At 43.3% G+C, this 11,892-nt stretch overlaps 2 protein-coding genes across 2 annotated transcripts in view; one reads left to right on the forward strand and one right to left on the reverse strand.

Moving 5' to 3' along the window:
- Positions 1-294: 294 nt before the first annotated feature.
- Positions 295-8,441, forward strand: LOC106611906 (T-cell leukemia homeobox protein 3). Its single transcript, XM_014212564.3, has 3 exons — positions 295-1,046; positions 2,309-2,543; positions 7,513-8,441. The coding sequence occupies exons 1-3, from the start codon at positions 653-655 to the stop codon at positions 7,694-7,696; spliced, it is 813 nt and encodes a 270-aa protein (XP_014068039.1). The 5' UTR covers positions 295-652; the 3' UTR covers positions 7,697-8,441.
- An 86-nt stretch (positions 8,442-8,527) lies between these two features.
- The window catches only part of LOC106611908 (A-type potassium channel modulatory protein KCNIP1), a 31,315-nt gene continuing 27,950 nt past the window's right edge, over positions 8,528-11,892 (reverse strand). Inside the window, exons 6-7 of the mRNA XM_014212565.3 lie at positions 11,722-11,889; positions 8,528-9,675 (exon numbers count right to left, since the gene is read on the reverse strand). Of these exons, the coding sequence (XP_014068040.1) occupies positions 9,628-9,675; positions 11,722-11,889 (216 nt within the window). The 3' untranslated portion in view covers positions 8,528-9,627. The remainder of the gene's footprint in view (positions 9,676-11,721; positions 11,890-11,892) is intronic.

The raw sequence follows: 11,892 nt of genomic DNA on the forward strand, positions 1-11,892 counted from the left end.
ATGGAGGTTAGAAAACAGGGACTCCGGGCACTTTTTCAAAACCTGTGGGGCGGCCTAGTGGTTAGATTGTTGTGCCAGTTACCGAAAGGTTGCTAGCTCGAACCCCCAAGCTGGCAAGGTAAATATCTGTTGTTCTGCCCCTGAACAAGGCAGTTAACCCACTGTTCCTAGGCCATCATTGTAAATAAGAATGTGTTCTTAACTGACTTGCCTAGTTAAATAAATAAAACACTAGGTCAAGTGAATTGTCCAAACAGGTCAAATGAAAGGTTTAGAAATGTATACTCTGATATTGAACTAAATTATATGAACTCTGTCGGAAAGCAGTCTAGGTTATGGTGTTAAATTAACCTCCCCCCAAGGGGTTGACAGCACCAACCAATAAAAACACAAGAATGGGGGGCAGCAAGACCAACATGTTTTGACGCATGGAACAGAGCGTCACAGACTTATCCAAACGCACATCAAACTTTCATGGCGTGCGCGAGGATGATCTGAAGGAGTGCTTTCCGAAGTTTCAGATGGTCGGATTCTGAACGGAGGATGACAATGGAGCCAACCGCAGTTTCTCTTTGGCACAAATCGGCTGTTTAACCTCGTTATTTAATTTCCATCCTGTCCAGCCATCCCACGGTCTGAGTAAACGGTGGGGATGGAGCGCGCACCCAGCGCCCCAAGCCCTCCTCACAAAGCGGTCCAGCACGAACCCATCAGCTTCGGCATCGACCAGATACTTAGTAGCGGTGCTGACTCAGAGAGCGGCCGGACCAGCAGTGGAGACGGTTACCTTTTGGGGAGCCCAACTGGAGGGAGCGCAGCGTCCTACACCGCGCTGTCCATCTCACTCTCGGGTATGGTACCACAGTTAGAGGATCCTGGTTTGTACGGAGTGAACCACAGCCTGGGCAGCAGAGGAGTGATCCGGGTGCCCGCTCACAGACCGTTGACGGTCGAGGGACCGCCGCATGTGGGGAGCGCTGTGCCCGGGTATGGAGGCCTGTGTTTCCCGTGGGTCGGTTATAGGTTTGCCAAGGACAGGTTATCAGGTAACTTTCCGATAGAACCCTTAGCCTATAGCCCATCAAATCATGTTTATTCTGTTTATATATATATATACATACCATTTCAGACACAGTGATTTAGTCTATCCACCTGAACATTTCCGAAATGTTCCCGGTTTCCCGTAATGGCAATTTTCAAAACATCTTATCTTACAATAAACGTGTAATAAGCTTTAAAAAAGTTAAAAGCCAAATAATAACGATAACGATACGGCAATAAAACAACAGTAATACAGATTATGTGATCAATAAAATAACAAAGCATTTTGATAACCATTAATTCAATCTTCAACCTTTTACGCATTAAAACGTAAGAAAATGCTAGCCTATTTCCTTTTTTCTCTAGATATTTAGCATATTTTAATGTTACAAGGCGTGTGCATGATAAAGTTAATTAATACTTATAGCAACGAAAACCAGATGTAAATATTTAATAGGACTATACAAATAAAATGTGGTAAAAAAAATGAGTCCGAACATAATTGCTACAATAATCAAATTGCATTGTGAAATCACCCAGAATAGCCTTAAACTGTATTGCTTTATGCCTCCATTTGTATTCACTTCCAGTTTAGGATCTTCTAGCGCCAATGACGTGATAAATTATTATTTTTAGATGTATCTCATGCACGTTGTTGTTATTGGCCTAAATATATATATTTTAAATATAAGGATTTTGTTTCACACCCAACAGTTTATACAATCTGATAAAGACATATGAAAACATTCTCGCGAAGAGTGGTAAGCCATAGTGTGAATGTTAGGCAATAATGCTATTGATCTCAAATGTAGGCCTATTCAATTTGTAATAGCCTAATTCGGCACCCAGAGTCGAACCCAACATGATCGACTCCCTGTATTTACTATTTAATGTCGTTGTTTGCTCACGCAAGAGGAAGCCCAACTTTAATATCCAGACAGAAATTATGGCTTTATCCCCAGAGAATAAACGAGTAAAATAAGGTTAAAAATGAATATTCACAAATTGCAGATGGATGAGTCGACGTAGGCCCAAACAGAAACGCCCGGTTTTATGCAGACGCCAAATCAACCAATACAATTCTCTTCTAACTAGGCTAATAATGAATATAAACTTTATTTTCTGCTGAGGATTAGCCTATACGCCAGAATGTATGAACTGTATAACAACACAGTTGGAGTCTTTCCTACCACAGAGGACAAAACACACATCACTCATCCACGGTGTAAACTCATCCTCCAGTCTGTTGTTCTGCTCCCTCCTTCAGCTCTCGTGCCATTCACGGTGACCCGGCGGATAGGTCATCCATACCAGAACCGCACACCGCCCAAACGGAAAAAGCCACGGACATCCTTCTCCCGGGTGCAGATTTGTGAGTTGGAGAAGCGCTTCCACCGGCAGAAGTACCTCGCGAGCGCGGAGCGGGCCACCCTCGCCAAGAGCCTGAAGATGACAGACGCGCAGGTCAAGACCTGGTTCCAGAACCGCAGGACCAAGTGGAGGTCAGTTTATCAATTTTACAGTTTACATGTTTAGTTATACCTTAAAGTAAATGTCAATTGAACATCTCAATGGATGATGTCATCCTCGTGAGGAGAATGAACTGGCCAATTAGCAGTCTACTCGCATGAATATTTTTAACGATGGTATATGCCCACACCGTTCTGTTGTTGGGGTACGCCCACACCATTCTGTTGTTGGAGTAAGCCGACATCATTTCAACACAGAAAAGCTGCTGCTTTTAAAAGCTGCTACACATAGGATTTTTGTTGTTGTTGGATTTTTGGATTGTAATTTCAGGAAATGTCCATATTAAATCTGGAGCAATAGTGAAATTAAAGTGTTTCATAGTCACTATCATTCCACTATTAACAGCAGATCTATCATGAGCATTTTCTGAAATTATACTAAACAAAAATATAAACACAACAGGTAAAGGGTTGGTCCTATTTCATGAACTGAAATAAAAGGTACCAGAAATCTTCCTCATGCACAAAAAGGTTATTTCTTTCAAAAGTTGTGTGCAAATTTGTTTACATCCCTGTTAGTGAGCATTTCTCCTTTGCCAAGATAATCCATCCACCTGACAGGTGTGGCATATCAAGAAGCTGATTAAACAGCATGTTCATTATACAGGTGCACCTTGTGCTGGGGACAATAAAAGGCCACTCTAAAATGTGTAGTATTATCACACAAGTTTTGAGGGAGCGTGTAATTGACATGCTGACTGCAGGAATGTCCACCAGAGCTGTTGCCAGGTAATTTAATCTACATTTCTCTACCATAAGCCACCTCCAAAGTCATTTTAGAGAATTTGTCAGTACGTCCAACTGGCCTCACAACCACAGACCACATGTAAGCACACCAGCCCAGGACCTCTACATCCGGCTTCCTCACCTGCAGGATCGTCTGAGACCTGCCACTCGGACAGCTGATGAAACTGTGGGTTTACACAATCTAAGAATTTCTGCACAAACTGTCATAAACCATCTCAGGGAAGCTCATCTGCATGCTCGTTGTTCTCACCAGGGTCTTGACCTGACTGCAGTTTGGCATCATAACCGACTTAAGTGGGCAAATACTCACCTTTGATGGCCACTGGCACGCTGGAGAAGTGTGATCTTCATGGATGAATCCTGGTTTCAACTACACCAGGCATATGTCAGACAGCATGTATGGCGTCGTGTGGGTGAGCGGTTTGTTATTCACAACATTGACGTCAGAGTGCCCCATGGTGGTGGTGGGGTTATGGTATGGGCAGGCATAAGCAACGGAAAACAAACACAATTGCATTTTATTGATGGCAATTTTAATGCAGAGAAACCGTGATGAGATCCTGAGGCCTATTGTCGTGCCATTCATCCGCCGCCATCACCTCATGTTTCAGCATGATAATGCACAGCCCCATGTCGCAAGGATCTGTACACAATTCCTGGAAGCTGAAAATGACCCAGTTCTTCCATGACCTGCATATTTACCAGACATGTCACCCATGGAGCATGTTTGGGATGCTCTGGATTGACGTGCACGACAGTGTGTTCCAGTTCTCGCCAATATCCAGCAACTTTGCACAGCCATTGAAGAGGAGTGGGACAACATTTCACAGGCCACAATCAACAGCCTGATCAACTCTATGCAAAGGAGATGTTTCACGCTGCATGAGCCAAATGGTGGTCACACTAGATACTGACTGGTTTTCTGATCCACTCCCCTACTTTTTTAAAGGTATCTGTGACCAACAGATGCATATCTGTATTCCCAGTCATGTAAAATAAATAGATTAGGGCCTAATTAATTTATTTCAACTGACTGATTTCCTTATATGAACTGTAACAGTAAAATCTTAGAAATTATTGTGTTTATATTCTTGTTCAGTATACAATGCAAAAATGAAAAAGAAAATCCTATCTGTAGCACCTTTAAACTGTGATGTAAAGTACTTACACTACCGTTTCAAAGTTTGGGCTCACTTAGAAATGTCCTTGTTTTTTAAAGAAAATCTATTTTTTTGTCCATTAAAATAACATCAAATTGATCAGAAATACAGTGTAGACATTGCTAATGTTGTAAATGACTATTTTAGCTGGAAATGGCTGATTTTTAATGGAATTTAAGCATAGGCGTACAGAGGCCCATTATCAGCAACCATCACTCCTGTGTTCCAATGGCATGTTGTGTTAGCTAATCCAAGTTTATCACTTTAAAAGGCTAATTGATCATTAGAAAACCCTTTTGCAATTATGTTAGCAGTTTTATTGCTTCTTTAATCAGAACAACAGTTTTCAGCTGGGCTAACATAATTGCAAAAGGGTTTTTTAATTATCAATTAGCCTTTTAAAGTGATAAACTTGGATTAGCTAACACAACGTGCCATTGGAACACAGGAGTCATGGTTGCTGATAATGGACCTCTGTACGCCTATATAGATATTCCATTAAAAATCAGCCGTTTCCAGCTACAATAGTTATTTACAACATTAGCTATGTCTACGCTGTATTTCTGATCAATTTTGTTATTTTAATGGAACAAAAATGTGCTTTTCTTTCAAAAACAAGGACATTTCTGTCACGTCCTGACCAGTATAAGGGTTATTTGTTATTGTAGTTTGGTCAGGACGTGGCAGAGGGTATTTTGTTTATGTGGTTTATTTAGTAGGGTGTTGGTTTAGTTAGTTCCGGGTTTTTGGGGTTATGTTCTATGTTTGTATTTCTATGTGGTCTCTAGTCTTTTGTATTTCTATGTCTAGTTTATTGGGGTTGGACTCTCAATTGGAGGCTGGTGTTTTCTAGTTGCCTCTGATTGAGAGTCCTATATATGGGTATGTGTTTGGTTAAGTGTTTGTGGGAGATTGTTTCTTGTTTTGCCTGTGTGAGCATGACAAGACTGTTTTGTTGTTCGTGCGTTCTTCGTTTTGGTGTTCTCTTTATTTAAAATAAATATCAAGATGAGCATCCACATTCCTGCTGCGTTTTGGTCCTCTATTCCCGACGACAGCCGTTACAATTTCTAAGTGACCCCAAACTTTTGAACGGTAGTGTAGTTAAAAATACTTCAAAGTACTAATTAAGTAATTTTTGGGGGGGATCTGTACATTACAGAGATGATGTAGTCATTCAAAAAATCATGTTAAATACTATTTCATGCAACTTATTATGTGACTTGTTAAGCAAATGTTTGCTCCTGAACTTATTTAGGCTTGCCATAACAAAGGGGTTGAATATTTATTGACTCAAGACATATCAGCTTTTCATTTTTTATACAATTGTAAACATTTAAAAAATGTAATTTCACTTTGAAATTATGGGGTATTGTGTGTAGGCCAGTGACAAAAAAATCTCAATTTAATCAATTTTAATTTCAGGCTGTAACACAACGAAATGTGGAAAAAGTCAAGGGTGTGAATACTTTCTGTAGGCACTGTATAATTGCTGATGATTTGAAACTATAGGTCTTGAGTCAATAAGTATTCAACCCCTTTTTTATGGCAAGCCTAAATAAGTTGAGCAAAATGTTTTATCCAGACTCATTGCAGGTAAGAAAACAAACGTCCGTGGGCATGGCATAGAATTTGGCCGAATTAAGGAGCCTGGGTAGCCAGGCAAGCTGTCAGCATGGCCACTGCTCTTTAAATACGTCACTCATTGCTTCAAGTCACACCCTGCCACACCCACCAAATGGAGCAAATGTACCTCAAAGTCTGCTCAAGAATGCTGAAGAAAGTTTTGGTGAAAGATGTCGTTCAGTTCAAACCATTATGCAACATAGCGATCGTTCAATCGAACTGAACAGCTGGTAGATCCCTAATTCTTCTGCCCAAAAAATTATTGGACTATCCTGTAGGCCTAACAGAATAAGTCAGGAGAAAACAGGATGGTAAGATCAGCCCAAGTGTCACACCTGCTCCCGCTTCCCCTCTCTGGCGCTCGAGGGCGCCAGGCTGCCCTTCATTACGCACACCTGTCACCGTCATTACGCACATCTGCGCTCATTGGACTCACCTGGACTCCTTCATTTTGTTGATTTCCCCTCTATATCTGTCTGTTCCTCAGTTGGTTCCCCCTGTCAGCATTATTGTCATCATGTTGTTTCGTTCCCCCGTCCAGGTGCTGTTCTTGTTTTGTTTGATGTCTGTTTTCCATTAAATGTTCACTTCCTGTACTTGCTTCTCGTCTCCGGCGTCAGTCCTTACAGAATGCTGACACCAGTATTTGAAGCATCAGGGAGTTCTTGTTTTTTGTTTTTGGTGGTGAAGTCGGATCCAGATGCCATCGCTGATGGAACCAGGGGTGCCTCAGCTGGCTCATCGGGCTTCCACGCCTTAGTTGGCACGAGAGTTTTCATTGCCTCGGTTGGCTCGGCAGGCTCCCATTCCATGTCATGCCTCAGCCGGCCCATCAGGCGCCCATGCCTGAGCCGGCTCGTCAGGCTCCCATGTCTCAGCTGGATCGTTAGGCTCCCACGCCTACACCTCTGTCCGCTAGTACAGCGACAATGCCTCGGCCTGGCCCGTCAGGTTCATCCAGGTGGGATGCCAGGTGGGGCCCCTGGGGGGGGGGGGGGGGCACTGTCACGCCTTCTCCCCCTTCCCCTCTCTGAGCTTGAGGGTGCCAGGCTGCCCTTCATTACGCACACCTGTCACCATCATTACGCGCATCTGCTCTAATTGGACTCACCTGGACTCCTTCACGTTTGTTGATTGCCCCTCTATATCTGTCTGTTCCTCAGTTGGTTCCCCATGTCAGAATTATTGTCGTCATGTCGTTTTGTTCCCCTCCGTCCAGACGCTGTTCTTGTTTTGTTTGATGGCCGTTTTCCATGAAATGTTCACTCCCTGTACTTGCTTCTTGTTTCCAGCGTCAGTCCTCACACCATAAGTTTGACCATTGTTGAATTTCAACATATTAGAAGTATTCTATGTTCATAATTAGATTGTAAGCAAGTAGGCCTAATCTCTCTCTTTCTCTGTTTTAGGAGACAGACAGCAGAGGAGCGGGAGGCTGAGCGTCAACAGGCCAATCGGCTAATCCTACAGCTGCAGGCCGACGCCCTCCACAAGTCCCTCAATGAATCAGCAGGCTTTGACCCGCTGTGCTCACATAACTCCTCCTTGTATGCCCTGCAGAACCTCCAGCCCTGGGCCGAGAAGAGGGAGTAGGAGGAACCTGCAGCCCTGGGCCGAGGAGAGGGAGTAAGTCTCCCATAACCACTGATCCAGGGTCACGTATTTGGCCATCCTTCCCAATTGTTAAGACGAGGAATTGAATGATTTGACCCTAGCTCAGTTGGTAGTGGCAAAGTGGAGATTATGGACAGTGTGTGATGCCCCATTGAGACTGTGTGGACACAAGGTGCCTGATAGCCCTAATACTACACCCAACCCCTCATCCTTAGATTGAGCCCTATCTTGGTCTATCTACACTAGCCAAGCACCCTTACAGGTGTTTTGACCCCTATCTGGCCTTATGTTACATCCCACACTGTGGCCATGTTCGAGAGCGTCAAATCCATGGTGCATTGTGGGTAAATGGTTACCGACTGACTGATCTACAGATAAGAATGTGTAGTTATTTATGATGCAAGGTGATTTATAGATCAGTCAGCACTGTCGGCAGCAACGTGGAACAAGCTCTATGACTCTATGACTAAAGACAGATTGTAGACTCAAGTGACAGGGAACTGAGGGAAGGACAGGAGGAGCCATGTGTGAGAGGTAGAGGGGTATAGAAGAGAGGGAGGAAGTAGAGAGGTGGAAGAGTGATGCATGTAATGTCGGTAAAGTATGAAACTAAAACATCCTCAAATGTTCCATTTGTGACTCATTTCCTATGAGGATGTGGGTGTAAATGTATCGTCATTTGTACTTGGGATGTAGATATGTAAATACCGATATACACTCTTCACTTGAGAACTCTTCATTTGTTGCCTGTGGTGTACACACATGGATGGAAAGCTTTGTTTTACTCAAAGAAGACATATCAAACGTCACTATTTTTTCAGAAATGTTTGTTAAATATCATTTTGTACCACATTTCAATACACTGATGTTTTCTGTGAGATAACTGTGAGGAAAGGGATTTTGTATTTTCTTGTCAGTAAGTCTTCACATTGATTAGGCTATTGTCATCTCTCATGGCTTTATTCCTGTATTTTCAGTGACAAGGTCTCTCTCTCTCTCTCTCTCTGGTCACAGTGAGTGGTTGGGTATTGTCTTGAGAGTTGTTACTGTACAGTCGTAATATCCCACATAAGAACACACTTCAAAATGGGACTTGCAATAACTTCCTACCACTGTATATGTCTATCATAGGCCACATAACATCCAATCCAGGCTCTGTGGGCGGGATGTCGTCTGGCCATGACTTAGATTGACAGATAAAGAGACCAACCACGAAACAGATGAAAATAGCTCATTGCAGACAGAAAGATAGAAGCCAAAAACACTATGACACAAGTCACCACAACACCAAAAACATTGAATAACACTAACACACATTCGGTAGGACTTCTGCATTTAGCAGGGTTACGACTGACTTGGTTCAAATGTATTTTTCTTAAAGGTCAATTACCGATCAGATGAATTCTACAGATGAAAATGTACTGATTGTGTATTTGTTATTTGTAGTCGATTGAGGATTCAATCCAAGGTATGTGTGTATGCCTTAATCTGTGTGTGTTTATGTCAGTAGGTACACTAACAGGTGTGATATACACTCTCAGAGAGATCAGTAACCATAACAACAGAACAAGACAGAGAGGACTAGGGTGAAAGGTTACAGGGTCACAAGAAGTTCAAAAACAGGTACAGGGGTCAGAGGTCAAGGGCAAGGGTCATAACCCAGCCCGTTGATGGTCACTGCCATGGTAACATGATGGTGAGACACTGTGCCACACGACTGGTGTGTATAGCTGTTGTTGGGCAGCCGGTGTCGAGTACCTCTCGTAACCATGGTGACAACAACGTTTTTTTTGTGCCTCTTTTTTCCATTAAATGGCAGGCTGCTTTTCCTTCTCACAGTTCAAGCATCTCTTCCAATCCCTCCCGGTCTTTCTTTCTCTGTGTCTTTTCTCTCCTTTTCTCTGTGTGGTCTATATGACATTTTTGAAGAGCTGCAGGGACCTCATGATGTTTTCGTCCTAAGAAAATAAAGTATGGAAAAAAGGAGAGCTGATTTAATATCAGGTGGAAAAAAATGATTAAAAAAAAAAGATACCTCTGAACTTGCAGTTCTCATAACCACCACGAGGGGGCAACAAAGACAGAGGAGAAGATAGCAAGGGACAGCAATGTGAACAGCAGAGACAGTACAGAAATCAAGACGCCTCATATGCTTGTTTTTTTCTGGTTGGGGCAGGGTTGGCGTGGCAAGAGGGAGGAATGGAGTTTAGTCAAACAAAACCAGCTGCTATCACATTGATGCCTATGCTAAGCTAAGGACCCTGGGACTAAACACTTCCTTCTGCAACTGGATCCTGGACTTCCTGACAGGCTGCCCCCAGGTGGTAAGGGTAGGTAACAACACATCCGCCACGCTGATCCTCAACACAGGGGCCCCTCAGGGGTGCGTGCTCAGTCCCCTCCTGTACTCCCTGTTCCCTCATGACTGCACGGCCAGGCATGACTCCAACACCATCCTTAAGTTTGTCGATGACACAACAGTGGTCGGCCTGATCACCAACAACCATGAGACAGCCTATAGGGAGGAGGTCAGAGACCTGGCCGTGTGGTGCCAGGACAACTCCCTCAACGTGATCAAGACAAAGGAGATGATTGTGGACTACAGGAAAAGGAGGACCGAGCACGCCTCTATTCTCATCGATGGGGCTGTAGTGGAGCAGCTTGAGAGCTTCAAGTTCCTTGGTGTCCACATCACCAACAAACTATCATGGTCCAAGCATACCAAGACAGTCGTGAAGAGGGCACAACAAAACCTATTCCCCCTCAGGAGACTGAAAAGATTTAGCATGGGTCCTCAGATCCGCAAAAGGTTCTACAGCTGCACCATCGAGAGCATCCTGACTGGTTGCATCACTGCCTGGTATGGCAACTGCTCGGCCTCTGACCGCAAGGCACTACAGAGGGTAGTGCTTACGGCCCAGTACATCACTGGGGCCAAGCTTCCTGCCATCCAGGACCTCTATACCAGGCGGTGTCAGAGGAAGGCCCTAAAAATTGTCAGACTCCAGCCACTCTAGTCATAGACTGTTTTCTCTGCTACCGCACGGCAAGCGGTACCAGAGTGCCAAGTCTAGGTCCAAGAGGCTTCTAAACAGCTTCTACACCCAAGCCATAAGACTCCTGAACATCTAATCAAATGGCTACCCAGACTATTTGCGTTGCTACTCTCTGTTTATTATCTATGCATAGTCACTTTAACTCTACCTACATGTACATATTACCTCAATTACCTTGACTAACCGGTGCCCCCGCACATTGACTCTGTAACGGTACCCCCTGTATGTAGCTTCGCTATTGTTATGTTACTGCTGCTGTTTAATTATTTGTTGCTTAGATTTTTTTAATGTTATTTTTGGAGAGGTATTTTTTCTTAAAACTGCACTGTTGGGCTTGAAAGTAAGCATTTCACTGTAAGGTCAACATCTGTTGTGGTGACAAATACAGTTTGATTTCATTTGATTTGATGGGAGAGCCATAGGATTTGACCGAATATTGTGGATTTCTCCCCCACACAGTGACTGGAGTAAATTTCAGGTGACTTTATGACAAGCCGAATGTGTTTTGAGCATTCTGAGCCCGAACGGTTTCCATTACATTTTCCAGGCTGTGACATCTTCATTCTAAATCTTTGGTGGACCGAATGAAGAAGTTAAAAAGGTGAAGACCTACAGAAGGGGCAAATAGAAAATAATATTATACCTCATAAAATAACCCTAAGTCACTGTTGTGTACTTCTAAACTACACAACAGTGTTTGGAACTGTAACGATAATTGATTATCTGCCTAGCAGCTACCTTGTTCTAATCTGATTGGTCAGATGTTTGTTGTTGACATAGAGATGGTAGATGGTTAGAAGCAAACCGTAAGTGGTTGAGTTGACGCATGGCTGTGGAGTTGGTCAGTTGATCATTGAATTTGATCCATCCAAAACCCTCAAACTACAATATAAGACAAGAATAAGTGGGTGGAACAGTGATGATCGTATAAATGTAGAGAAAGTTGACCTCCTGGCAGGACAGAATGAACTCATCCAGAGTGACTACTCCATCTCTGTTCTTGTCCATCTTCTGGAAGAAGGCATCCACATGTTGTTTGGGAGTGTCTGTCTTCAGGGCAGGGTAGGTGTACTTCCCCATCATGTCATATATCGCTCTGACGATGTCTGTCATCTCCTG

Source organism: Salmo salar, chromosome 09 (genome assembly GCF_965601325.2).
Source record: "Salmo salar chromosome 09, fSalSal1, whole genome shotgun sequence".
Classification (NCBI taxonomy): domain Eukaryota; kingdom Metazoa; phylum Chordata; class Actinopteri; order Salmoniformes; family Salmonidae; genus Salmo; species Salmo salar.